The 14,343-nt window shown below is 48.4% G+C and overlaps 1 protein-coding gene across 1 annotated transcript in view; it reads right to left on the reverse strand.

The window, feature by feature from the left end:
- TNFRSF21 (TNF receptor superfamily member 21) overlaps nucleotides 1-12,956 on the reverse strand; it is a 76,740-nt gene extending 63,784 nt beyond the window's left edge. Inside the window, exon 1 of the mRNA XM_045498473.1 lies at nucleotides 12,388-12,956. Within this exon, the coding sequence (XP_045354429.1) occupies nucleotides 12,388-12,474 (87 nt within the window). The 5' untranslated portion in view covers nucleotides 12,475-12,956. The remainder of the gene's footprint in view (nucleotides 1-12,387) is intronic.
- Nucleotides 12,957-14,343: the final 1,387 nt, after the last annotated feature.

The following is a 14,343-nucleotide window of genomic DNA, read 5'->3' on the forward strand; positions in this document are numbered from 1 at the left end:
TATTATTTTAAGAGGGATCTCAGTTACTGTGATATTCTAAGGCAAGCAAGGGAAGCAAGTTATTCCTGAGATGGTGACCATAAAGCCTGCCAACTGATGCTCAAAAGGCAAAAGCCAGGCAGAGCTAGGCACCCCCAGAATTTCTGACCGTTTTATTATGAGAGTCACATCAAATTTATAAGAAGCAGACATTGCTGGGAATTCTCCAAATTTGAAGGGGAAAAAGAACGGTATGAAGAGGAAAGCTGCAAGGACAAAGCTTCCACAAAACACAGATCTGTTCCCAGGTATGTTATATAAATTTGGTCAGCTTCTTGCATTCCCTATTATCTACGCTGCCTTAAAAAGGTCTTCTGTTGCTAGGGCAAAAGCAGGGACTGCTGTTAACGTCGGCGAATATAAAGAAACACCGAGGCTAGAATGTGCTGACTCCAGGGCTGGAAGGAGGCGAGCTCAGGGCATACTGGGAAAAGGAAAAACACAGGCACAACTTAACCCAGATGCTGTCTGGCCTGGAACCTGCAATGCAGAGGAGTGCCCGCACCCAGCACTGAGTCCTTGGACCACAGATTTCAGCTCCTTCCATCTAGGCCAGTGGTTAATTCCGTGGGCCAGGACCCCCGCCTACATGGGGAAGCCACATTATAAACAAGACAGTGGTAAAGGTTTAGGGGAAACACTTTTCTGCGCTCCCTGAGCATTTATAGAATCCTCATATAAACCAAGGCAACACTAACAACACCAGCCAGGGCAACGGTCCCGGCAGGAGAGCATAAACAAGACCTATTTTAGCCTGGCGTGTGCCCTGCAGGCTGGCTCCACCAGGTCCCGGCTGTAGGATCTTGGCGAGTGACCCAACCTGTGTCTCCGTGTCCCCATCAGTATAATGGCGAGAACTACTCTCCCAAGACTGTTTTCAGGATTCATTGTTAATACAGATAAAGCGGGTGTAACACGCGAGACACAAGTCAGCCCCCCGGATATTTTAGTTATTTTAATCATCACTCCTTCTGCTTATCACATTACTATATGGTAGCTTCATTCCCTTGGGATTAGACAGTCTCCTAAAACACCCCAATTAAAATGCAAATGTTCAGTTCCTGAGAAATGCATCAAAGACACCAGATTTTAGAGGCGCCTGGGTGGCTCAGTCGGTTAAGCGTCCGACTCTTGATTTCGGCTCAAGTCAAGATCTCAAGGTTCGGGAGTTTGAATCCCACATTGGGCTCCACACTGACAGCATGGAGCCTCCTTGGGATTCTCTCTCTCCCTCTCTGCCCCTGCCCTGCTCATGCTCTCTCTCTCTCTCTCTCTCTCTCTCTCTCTCTCAAAATAAATAAATAAAATGTAACAAAAAAAATTTTTTTTAATTTTAAAAAGATACCAGATTTTAGAAAGCTGTAATCCTAAAACATTCCCTACTAGCCTTGGAGCATGCTACAAAAAACAAAAACCAGAAAACAAAATACAGAGTGCACGGTGAGGAGTTAAGAGACAAACAAGGGCCAACTGACACTTCAAAAAAGGTTTAACATGTAAACAATACATAGCAAACGAGACAACACAAGACAGGAGAAAGGATTTACTTTCAATAAAGTGTACTTCAGACAAACGGAGCAGCAGAATTTCAGCAAGCATGTTCCAGAATGAGTTTCCCTGACCTGGTCCAACAGGATGCTCATGCTCTCGGGTCTGAAACACGGGGGAAGAAACTCCCGCCAGTCCCCTGCTTTTTTATAGCCCACGAGCTAAGAATGATTTTTACATTTTAAATAGTTGCGGGCGTAGGGGCGTGGGGGTGGGGGTGGGTGGCTGGGGTGAGAATCAAAAGACGAATAAAATTTTGTGACACATGAAAATTTGAAATTCAAATTTCAGTGTCCACAAATCCAGGTTTATTGGAACACAGCCACGCCCATTCTTTTAGGTATTGCCCAGAGCTGCTTTCAAAGCACAAAAGCAGAGTTGAGCGGTTTCCACAGAGACCACATGCCCCTCAAAGCCAAAAAAACACTATCTAGCTCTTTACAGATAAAGTGTACCAACCCCTGGCCTAAAAGTTTAGGAAATACTCCTGATGGCAGCCCTCCCAGAGGCACAATTCATATTAGCCTGCTGTGGCTCCAGGAGGCTCCGCAGGAGGGCTGCAGAAAATAGTGACTTCGCTGAATCCGGCATTTCCCAAACTTTTTTGGGAACTGGCCATACAATCCTTTACTCACGCAAGATGGATGAACACCCCGCAGAACACGTTGATGCAGTTTCCACCACCAACGTGCTGCTCGAGACCAGAAAAAGTCAGCTAACCTGACGTTAAAAAGATCAAGCATAAAATTCAAAGCCATCAGAATAGTCGGTTGAGCCTGACTGTAAAGAGATCCATTTCTGACTGTTAAAACAAAACCAATGACAACCAAAGACACTCTCGGACACAAAAAAGAGGGGGTTTAAGAATTTACTCACCTCAATTTTTGTTATTAAATATAACGTTAAAAGTAGAACATAAAAATGTGTGCCGCACACAGCTAACAAAAGCTTATAACCAAAAATGTAACTAATGAATGCAAATGAGGTTAACATAAATTCCACCCAACAGCTGAGACAGAGGACAACATGAGTAATTAATTACAAAGGTAACTGTCACATGGATAAACTTATGACACCCTAGCAATCACCGAAATGTAAACGTGGGCAACCAAGGACCCTTACATATCTATATTAAAGCCGCATAAATAAATTAAAATGATAAACTCCAATGTTGGCAGCCTTGTGGGCTAGAAGGCACATTTATAGTTCCTGGTGGCACTTTAAATTAATTCAGTCTTTCTAAAGACAATCTGGCAGTATGCAGCTAGAGCCATAAAACGGTTCATTCATTTCCCGTGACCCAGCAATCCACTTTGGAGATTACACCCCAAATATACCTCACTTTTGGGAACAACCCAAAAGGAAAAAGAGCAGTTGGTCTGTACAGAGACAACTTCATCAGTGCTGCTCGCTTGCAGAGCAATGCCAATAACCCAAGCGTCCACCAATGGCAGGGTGGCTCAACACATGGCCAACTGGAGGAGAGGCGGCTATTTAAAAATGGCAGGCGGGAAGGCTTGAACTGCATGAACCACAGGCACCTCAAACTGACCAACACACATCCAAACTTTGGGTTCCCGAGCCCACCCACCCCTCCCCCAGCTTTCCCCTTCAAAGTAATCAGACCACAAAGACTCCACTCAGGAACCAGGGAGTCCGGCTTGATGACCGAGTGAAAGCTGTCATGCTTTCCTTCAGCTCCTGCCCCCTCACATCTCATGGTCAGTAAACCCTCTCCAAAATCTTTCAAATCTAGCTAGTAATCCCCATCTTCCCTGCCACGACCCCAAAACCATAGTCTTTCCCCTGAACTAACTGCAAAAGAATCCAACTGGACCTCCCGTATCTCCAAGTCCTCTTTCTTTCTTTCTTTCTTTCTTTCTTTCTTTCTTTCTTATGTTTATTTATTTTTGAGAGAGAGAGAGAGAGAGAGACAGAGCATGAGCAGGGGAGGGGCAGAGAGAGAGGGAGACACAGAATCCGAAGCAGGCTCCAGGCTCCCAGCTGTCAGCACAGAGCCCAACACGGGGCTTGAACCCACGAGCTGTGAGATCATGACCTGAGCCGAAGTCGGACACCCAACCAACTGAGCCACTCAGGCGCCCTTACAGGTCCCCTTCCTAAGCCTTACTCCACAGAACCGCCAGAGTGATCTTTAAAAGAAATCTCATTAAGGGGCGCCTGGGTGGCTCAGTCGGTTTAGCAATTGACTTCAGCTCAGGTCATGATCTCATGGCTCGTGAGTTCAAGCCTCTCATCGGGCTCTGCGCTGACAGCACAGAGCCTGGAGCCTGCTTCAGATTGTGTCTCCCTCTCTCTCTGCCCCTCCTCCACTTATTCTCTCTCTCTCTCTCTCTCTCAAAAATAAACATTAAAAAATTTTTTAAGAAATCTCATTAAAATCATATTATAAAGTTGCTTACAACTGTATGCCCAGCGACACCCTGACACGTTCACATCTTTAAAGGGCTTGTCCAACCTGACCCCTGCCTGCCTCTTCAACCTCAGCCCACACTCCCTTTGCCCCTACTCGCTGAGCACCAACTGCAATGGCGTTCTGCCTACACTCTGAACATGTCGACTCCTTCCTACCTCTGGACCCTTCCACATGCTGTTCCCTCTCACTGGCATCCTCTTCCTTGTGCTCTTTCAGGACATCGCCCTTCCTGTCTTCCCTAATAAACTATGAACTCCAAAAGGGAAGGAGCAAAAGGCCGCGAAAGGCCTTTTACTGTCACACCCAAAGTCTAGCAATGCCTGACATTTTGCAGTGCAATTTAGCAAGGCGCCGTAAATATTTATTAAATGAAGGAAAATATCTCTGTCAGATAAGATAGATGCATGAAGGAAAGCAGAATACAAGCAAGTATGTATACATTAGTTTTAACTACTCGTAAATGTGTGTATATCAAAGAATAAAAATGAATTGGGAAGAGAAATGCATACCCACTAGGTTCCTCAAGTCTGCCGATTCGCCTAAGTTTAAAATGTCCTTTGTTAATAACTCAAATACCCTCCAGTTGTAGCTCAAAGTGTTGAGATGCAGCTCAAGACCCAACTACCCTCCAGCCTGTCTAGAATGAATGGTTAGTTTAGAGCGAGTTCCTAGACTCCTAGAAGTAAAGGAAGAGCAAAAAGTGAATGATAACCAGTTAAATTATTCTGGAAACCTGTTACCATTTGCCTTTGAATCTTTTCCTCCCTCCCCGGCCCATTTCTCTTAATCCTGGTGAAGCCAACTTGGCCATACCTAGGATGAAATCAAATAATGGTCTTGTCTCAAGAGTTCTTTGAGAAACCAGAATTCCAACCTCTTTCCCAGAACCAATGGTTAAACTTCTTCTCATCCTTGGCCTTTCTTTAGTCTACTCAGCATCTACAATCTAGGAAGAGATATGTTTAAAAGCCCGCTTAAGAGAATGCTAAAAGTGAGTGTCAGAAACCACACACAAACACATGACTTACAGGACCGTGCAGACCATGGAGTTCAACCAGTTTCTAAGAGACCTGCAAAGTTACTGAAGTAACAGATGAGGCAAACCCATGCACTAATCCTACACAAATAACCAGGCTGGCAGCGAAGAAAATCCTACCAGGTCCTCAAGTTCTCCGGAAAAGTGAGTGAAAACTACTTGCTAAGCAGAACCCCTGTCACACCGTTACTCACTAAGCAAATATTTGTCAAAATGACCCAAGGCGTAGGAAAGCAAAGCATCCATTCCCTAGTTATAACATTTCAATCTGCAAGAATATCTTTCCATCCTAACCACGGCACCATCGTCCGTCCACTTTCAGTCCACACACACACACACACACACACACACACAGGGTGCTCTTACTTTATAATCAGCTGTTCTGGCTAAACTTCCTAGTGCCATCACAGGGCAGAATGGCTTGCCAGGGAGAAAGGGAAATGTTCGACTCTCAGGTAAAATCATTCCCTTAACGAGAAACAAAATTCCAATAACTGAAGGTTACTTGTTCCCTACCCACAACTTGGCCGAGAAAGCATTGTGTACGAAGCCACAATGGCCTAGATGGGAATCCTCTCTCTGCGACTTGCCAATTGCTTGACCATTAACTTCTCTCACACCTCAATCCCTTACTTATAATATGGGGCTAATGCTACTACATCACGGACTTGTAAGATATACTGAGATCATTTGTAGAAGGTATTCAACACGATGTCAATGGTAATGTCAATAAATAGGAGCTTAGTAATATCCACATCAATGATTAATATGAACAGCCATTAATATTCCTCCTCTCTGGGCTTTCGGTGCAGAAGCCTTCTTGAATCCACAGCTACTCTCATTTGATTCCGGGACTCACGGATGCAAGCCTTTCCTGCCTCCTAAATTCATTAAACTCAGGTTCCTTCTCCCAAAACAGATCTGCATACAGCTCCAAGCAGATGACCCACCAAGCAGTTCTGGTGGTGAAAAGGCAAATGGAAAATGATATAAGATCGGGGAATGAGCCCCTGCTATGACGTAGCTTACAAAGCCCCCTTACTTCTCTGTTGTTTTCGTTTTGTTCTTTACTTTGCAACAAAGCCTTAGAATTTCCAAATCTCCTAAATTTTGTTTAATGTTTATTTATTTTTGAGAGAGAGAGAAAGGGAATGAATGGGGGAGGGACAGAGGGAGAAGGAGATACAGAATCCAAAGAAGGCTTCAGGCTCTGAGCTGTCAGCACAGAGCCCAACGTGGGGCCCAAACTCACGAACCACGTGAGATCGTGAACTAAGCCGAAGCTGGATGCTTAACTGAGCCACGGAGGCACCCCCATAATTTCCAAATCTTCTAAAGAGGAGATGGGGCTATAGAGGTCAGTGTCCTGACTACCCACCTACACCCGGCCCACTCTCACCCTGCTTGAGCTCCCTTGGAGCAAACTTTCCCTCCACTGCAAGCATCGGTCTCTACAAGGCCGGGATGCTGATCGGGGTGGGGGGGGGGAGGGGGGGGGACAGCCAGAATCCAGGGAGAATGGACCATTCCAGGAGGACTCTCCACCCCTCAGGAAGAGTGAGGTCAAAAGCGTAAATATCCGTGAAGCCACGGGTTTGAATCAACAGCCTGAATATCAGTGAGCCTCACCTGTCTGCAGCCCCAAGGTTAGGACACACTCACTGACACCTGCCAAGCTCCTCCCTGGTTATACCTCTGCCTGGGCTCCTCTCCCCTGGACTCAGGCCAGGAAACGGGAGGTGGTAGGAAAGCCAGGTGGCAGCAGAGAAGCCAATTTCAGACTCTTGTTTATTTTTTGGTACTTGACAAATACAAACACTCGGACAAAGCCAGTATTTATTCATGATCTAGCACCCCTCCCCAGTTCCTAAAGAATCAAAGCTCAGCAGCTGCTACCCCGGCAGCAACAAAGCCCAGTGTCCTGCTAATGCTAAACACGGATCCAATTTGGGGGAACAAGTTGACCCCTATTAAGGCTTCTGTTTTCATTCCATCAAACACACATATCCGTGCCTGATGGCCCGGACTGAATCTGCTTCAAATGGTCATCGGGCACATGCCCAAAGGCGATGACATACCCTAGGCTCCTCCAGTCACAGAGCAGAAGCATCTGAGTTTTCCAGGAAGTTGCCAGTGACTTGGCCTCAGCAGAATTTGCCAGGCCTGTTTGGGGGGAAGAGGGTCAACAGCGTTTAGTGCTTACTGGAAAATAGACGTTGCCATTTATGCAGTGATAAGTCACTCAATTCATATTGGCTCCTAAATAGTCTGGCGATCTATTTCCTGGCATCAATCAATCAATCGATCAATCGATCAGGTTTACCCAAGCCAATTATGCGTTATAAAGAGCGGGTGGAGTACAAAACCAATTCGCAGCTTGTCAATGGAGTCACCAAAGACTCACTTTCACCCCTCACTTTCACAGATGGACTCAAAGGCAGAGTTGAAGTGGGATGTCTCCACATTCTGATCTACAGTGCAGAAAGTACACAGACCACCTGTTAGAGAGCCCCTTAAGCCACGCCTACTTGCCTGTATCCAATAAGACATACCTGGAGAAAGTCACCTTCTTCAACCTGTGCTGGAAAAGAGGGCATTAACTTGTTTGGACCACATCCAGCTCGGTAGGCTTTGTGCAAATTTAGCCACACCAAAACACGTACAATTTCGCCAGTTGGTGATCTGTGTCTATTTAGTCTCGGGTTTTTTTCCTTTAACTTAAGGTAGTGTACTTTCCACAAGGAATTTTTTTCTTGCTGATCTGGTTTGCCCGTGTGTTTTATTTTACAGTGGATTTTTGTCTGTTTGTTTTGGACTGAACCTGAGGCAGATTCAGCCATACGCCTCTGGAAACGGTGCAGATTGAGAAAGCTCGATCCTATTCTACACATTTTGACAAGGGGGATGGGAGATTCACGGGGTAAGTCAGAAATCCTGCGTTCCAGTACAAGTCGGCCTTCCCTATTCTTCTGATTATAAGTCACTTCCCCTACCAGTGCTAATGTAGGTTATTCTGAGACCTGGGAAGGTTTTTCTTCTGCTGGCTTTCAAACTAAACAAGCCGAAGTCACTTAAAGTAGTCTAAAGATTTTAACACCAACCACACGTTGTGTATTACTTTGAGCACATTCATCCATGGACTCCATATCAGCCCTACTGATAGCCATGTGCATTTTACATACCACAGAAACCGTGCCTGAGGAGCAAGATCCAAATCCTAACTCATCCCTGGGTTCCCACTGCCTAGTACAGCGCCTCTCTCAGAGCAGGTGCTCAGAGTAGGTTTGCTAACATGGAAAGGAAATCAATGCCCCTAATCTAGGCTCTTGTCTTCCCTCCAGCTTTCCCTTGCCACTTTCCCACTCTACGATTTGGAAGTTATATTAAAGAAAGGAGACAATCTTTTGGATATAATACCAGCTCTGATTCGGAGTTCTACTTGAACCTGCCATCAAGTGCTTCAGGGCTTCAGGCCCCACCAGACCACTCCAGGCATGCCTAGCCCAATAGCCAAAGTCAAGTGCCAAGAAGCTAGATGATTAACTTCAATAAGCGAAGGGCAGGAGGTGACACGAAGCTAGACATCCAGTCTCAATGACCCTGGCATTACTTGGTACTTTCTAGGCCGGCACACGGCTGAACAGGCTCCTAGAACGAACGCCCCTCTATCTGGAATTCGTAATACATGCAGAATAGCAGTTTCCAAAACTTCAGACCTCATTCCCTTATCCATTATGGTTCCCTTCTCTTCTGACTGCCTCCCTGCCAACATTCTATCTGTCCAGTCAAAGCAAGCTCCCTGAGAGCAGGAGACCCCTGTGAGTGTGTCCTTGCTACTGGGCAAGCCTTGTAGGGCATTCCTTAACAATGGCACAAACTTCAAGGCCTCACTTCTCTCCAGACTTTCGGCCTGGAACACATAACATTTCATCTCTCAGTTTCTGGTTTACTTTCCAATATCATGCAGACTCCTCAACCCATCAGAAACAGAAGTGCAAGGAGCAGGAACACTTTCTTCCAAAGGCCCTCGTGTAACTCTCATTAATACTCTGCAACAAACCAAACCACCAGTCTCAACTTTCCTCCAGTGAGCCTTCGGTTGCTACACTTCATCGTCTAGCAATTTGGAGTTGTGAAATGGGTAAAGTGGCACAGGAGTGAGCAAGAGTACGAGCCGAGGAGTCAGGCGCTGCTGGGTCCCGGCCCGAGTGCCATCACTAACGAGCTGTGTGGCCCAGCACAAACCAATGAAGTTTTTGCAGCCCTAGGTTTCCTCATCTGTAAAATGGGCATAACACCACTGCTTTGCAGAGATGTTGGGAGTAAATGAGATACGGTATATAAAGCACCGGACACAGTGATTTATATATATATATATATATATATATATATATATATATATATATATATGATATTGTATGTTATGTAGGTATCACAAATTTTTTTAAAGCTTATTAAAGAGATATGAGATTTTCATACAGTTAGCCTGTCATCCCGAAAAAACAGTGTCAAAAATGATGACAATAATGGGGTGCCTGGGTGGCTCAGTCATTTGGGCTGCTGACTTCAGCTCAGGTCATGATCTCACAGCTCGTGAGTTCGAGCCCCGCGTCGGGCTCTGTGCTGACAGCTCAGAGCCTGGAGCCTGCTTCAGAATTCTGTCTCCCTCTCTCTCTACCCCTCCCACACTCACGCTGTCTCTCTCTCAAAAATAAACATTAGAAAAAATTTTTTAAATGATGACAATAACAATTATAGTCATAAAAAGAAGATATTTGAAAAACTAGAGTAACTGAAAGCCATAATAAAAAGAATATTTTATTGAGTTCACTTTTTTTTTTTAATTTTTTTTTAACGCTTATTTATTTTTGAGACAGAGAGAAACAGAGCATGAACAGGGGAGGGGCAGAGAGAGAGGGAGACACAGAGTCTGAAACAGGCTTCAGGCTCTGAGCTGTCAGCACAGAGCCCGATGCGGGGCTTGAACTCACGGACTGTGAGATCATGACCTGGGCCGAAGTCGGACACCCAACCGACCGAGCCACCCAGGCGCCCCGAGTTCACTCTTTTTTAATCTAAGTGAAATATGTGGGTAGAACACTAACTTCCCCACTTCCCCCACGAGTGTTCTGAGCACCTGCCATGGTTCGCTGGGCTCCAGTGTCTGGTGTCTGCCATTTTCACATGGCTAAGAACTCCAAAGGGATAAATAATCCTATACCAATATCATGAGATCATCATTTTACACATTAGCAATGCCTACCCTGAGGACTGGGGCTTGCAGAGTGGGGATGGGAAAAAAATAAAAGACATCACCTCGTTGGGTGTTAGAGCAAAATCCCTGGTGACCCCTGGTACACCCTCTCGGTCACCCTCAGGACAACTGGGTCAACCCCAAGCCATTTCATGGACTGAAATTAGTTGCCAGGAGAATAAGGACTCTCACTTGAGTTAACAGCCTGAGATAGCCTCTAAGCCCCCCTATAAATCTCATTTTTAAAAAAGACAGCTACACTTAAATTCTCAGGTCTTTCGTTACAAATCCAGGGCACGATTTTTAGATAAACCGAGTTTAACGATTTCAGAAAAGGAGCATGGTTCTTTCTCTGATGGTCAAAGCAGTGGAGACACTTTCGTTATGTGGAGACCTTCCTTTAAACACCTATCTCATGCTCAAATGTAAAATGAATGAAATATCACACGGACTCAGGATTTAACCGAGGCAAGGACTGTGTGCGGCATGTAATAATCAGATATGTCAGAGGGACCAACAGGCATGTGGTGGGTAGAGGAGCATGGAGAAATTCAAGGACTGATGTAACTCCACTGATGTGAGGGTCAGTGTTCCCATGGGCCGAGATGGGTTTCTCTCCACACCAACACGGTCAACCCAGGTCCACGGCTTGAAGAGACGCCCATCCCCACCCCCTTAGGCTCAGCATCCCTCCCACTTGTTTCAAGGATACAGATCTTGACTTTGCCATTACTATTAATGGGCAGAAAAGACGCTGAAAGGAGACTGGGACTTGCCTCATTATAAATGCTGACAGCACCAAACTTTTCTTTAGCCTCTCTTTTCCCCTTAAAACCTACACTCACACAGGGAACCAGAGCGTCTGTAGGATGAATTCCCAGGCCATAGCAACTGCAATGCCCTGGGATCTAAGAGATCTTGGCTAACCAGCCATTAAGCCCTTTTCGGGAAGGAGACAGCGAGCCTGCCTTTCCCTTACACAGCCCAGCCATGAAAATAGGCTCTTGTCTTTTGTTTTTGTTTGGGTTTCAGCTAAGAATCTCTGTCCTCCCTCCAGAGACAAAAAGACAGGCATGGGAAGCTTATGGTGGCTCAAGGGCTTGATCTCAATTTTTCTTCCACCTGACTCGCCCCGTCCCTTCCAACATTTGGAAAGGGGAAGGGATCTGGGGAAGTTGAGGATAAGTTTTAGGTCAAGGGGTGGTTTCAGGCTTTGACCAGGTAAGCGAAGGAGGACTAGGTCCAGGGCACGCCCTGGAGGCTGAATGCGGCTCGGGTGAAGAACGAACCTGCTCCCCTTTGCAGGGTCACCTGCCTGGCCGCAGGTGAGCGAGCGATAGGAAAGGCTGGAGCAATTCATCTTCCTTTATGTGGGTCTCTCCCCCTCCCCCCACTCAAGTGGCAGCGCGCTGGCTGGCTGGGAGCCGGCGCTTCGGAGGCGCCCGACAGCGGGTCTAAGGGTCCTTTTTTTGGCACGCAGAAACTGCGACCCACCCGAGGCGCGGAGGAGAGGTGGGGGAGGGGCGGCCGGCGCGCCGCTCGGGAAGGCACCGCGCGGACGCACCTAGGTCTCCGGCGGCCGGGGCGCACCGGAACCGCTCTCCCACTGCGGTAGCATCCCGACACGACACTGCAGCTGCAGCACAGCGGCGGCCGCCGCCCCCGGCGCCCCGCCCCGTAGCCCCCGCCCCACGCCACGCGGAGGGCGCAGCGGCCGGTGCCAGTGCCGGTGTGTGGAGGGGGTAGGGGGCACAGGGGGCCCGAGGTGCGGGAAAAGCCCCGAAATGCGCAGGAAGCCGGGGGGCCACCTCTAGCGCCTCCTCCAGCGCAGCCAGACCGCGAGGAAAACAGTTCGCCTTCATTCCAGAGTCCCGGCTGAGCCCGGTGGCTCCCCCAGACGACCCGGGTACCTTCCCCTCGGCCTGCACGCTCCGCCACCCCCACCCCCACCCCCACCCAGCCGGGCGGACCCCGCGCCCCCCGCAGCCCCGGCCCGGGGACCCGCCCCGCTCCCGGAGCGCGGCGCCTTGGGCTTCCGCGCGCCCGCCGCCCCCGGTCCCCCCGCGCGCTCACCAGGAGAAAGGAGCCCGCGATCATCGTAGCTCTAGCGACGCGGCCGCAGGAGGCGAGGGCGGTGCTGCTGTTCGCGGAGGTCCCCATGGCTGAGCCCGGGGCTCGCAGAGGCGCCCGGGGCGCGTGGCCCCCTGGCAGCTGGAGTCGGCGGCTGCTTCTGCCCAGCGCCGCATCCACCGCCGCCTCCCGGGCCGGGAGCCCATCTACCTCCAACACCCCATGTGCACTGCGGCAGCCGGGCAGCCGGGCAGAGGAGGGAGGCGGCGAGGGAGGCTCCGGGGGCGCTCAGCACCTGCCCAGCCGCGCGGCCGCCCGGGCGGGGAGAGGCAGCGGCGGCTGCAGCCCGCGCCTCCCCGTGCTCTCCTCCGACAGCGGCTGCGGAGAACCAGGGAGGAGGGCTGGGCGCGAGAGAGCAAAGGAACAACTTCCCATAGCGAAGCCTCCAGCCACTGCCAACCACCCTCCACCGCTGCCCAGACCGGCCGGTGAGGGACTGAGTCGGGTGGCCGCCGGGCGCGGGGACACACGTGGTGGCGCCGAAGGGGCGGGGGATCGGCCCTTTGTGATGTCACCCGGGAGGAGGCCGGGCTCTTTGTGCGATCAGCACCGGGAAGGCGTTCCAGGTCGAGCGGGGAGGGAGAGGGTGCCCCTTGGCGTTGGCTGAAGGAACTGCAGCTGCTTTTTGACCCCGGGGAAACCGCGGCGAAGGTATGCCCACCCCTGGCCCAAATTTACTTGTTTTTTCTAAGACGATTCTAAGTAAATTATTTCTGCGACAGGCGCCTATCTGTGGTTTTTGACGCAGTGATTAACAACAGCCAAGCACCCTAGAACACGTAGATGAACTGCGTGCCAAAAATATACCAGTGAGTTGGTTCTCAAACCTGGCTGCGTTTTCGAATCACCTGAAGAGTTGAAAACACACGTATGCATGCCTGATCCCACCCCAGAGATTCTGATTTAATCGAAAATGGGGTGTGGCCCGAGCATTGGGGTTTTTATAGGTTCGCCAGGTCATTTTACTCTGGAGCAAACTCCGAAAACCTCTGGGCTGATGAGCACAGTTAAGGAAACCCAGACTAAGGGTTCCAGACTCAGAGTCTGTGGAGTTGGGTCCGTGGGTGGTCTTTGTGAGGCCTTGGAAATCCTTGAGATGTGTGGGCAGGTGCATCTTTTTAATTAAAGGATCCAGTGTTTTGAATCAGATTATCACCGAGATGAAAAACATTTCTTCCCCCTGCCCCACCCCCCCCCAAAAAAAGTGTTAACATTTTGTAGTTGAGTTTCAAATGCCGTTGTGGGCGGGTAGAAAGGAAGTTAGTTAGCACAGTGCTTCAGAAGTAGGAACAGCCAGAACGTTATCTTGGATAGTTAACATCTACATTTCTGAATGTGAGATACGACCCAGCATCCCTTTCTTTGGAGGGAGTTCGTCCCCTGACTGTGACCACCTTGTCTGGTACCATGGTGTCCATCGTCTAGATACTGACTGCTCATAGAATACTGTATTGAACCTGCCACTTTCACTCTGTCGTCCTCATTTGTGAGCCCTGTGGTGCTGGGCTTGTTCTAGCTTTCCTTGACCCCTTCTAGTTCAAGGTACACACTTTCTCAGTCACCTGCTTCAAGACTCCCAGTACCCCTGAAGATAACCTATTAAAACAGAGGTGTGAACTATTCATTTTTTGATTGACATATTTGTGCTTTGCCCATTGTTCTGTGCTTGCTTGGAAAATGATAAAATAGATAGATAGATAGATAGATAGATGATAGATAGATTCATTCCAATCTCTTATTTCAGACATCTGTTCGTAAAGAAAAGGATTATCCATAAATATTAAAGGGGGGGACCATAATGTGTAACCTCTGGTGAAATTAAAAGAACGTGTAGAAAATATTACCACTCAATATGTAGTTTGGGGAGAAGGTAATGTTTGGATTTGAATGTCTCTAGCT

This window comes from Leopardus geoffroyi, chromosome B2 (assembly GCF_018350155.1).
Source record: "Leopardus geoffroyi isolate Oge1 chromosome B2, O.geoffroyi_Oge1_pat1.0, whole genome shotgun sequence".
Taxonomy (NCBI): domain Eukaryota; kingdom Metazoa; phylum Chordata; class Mammalia; order Carnivora; family Felidae; genus Leopardus; species Leopardus geoffroyi.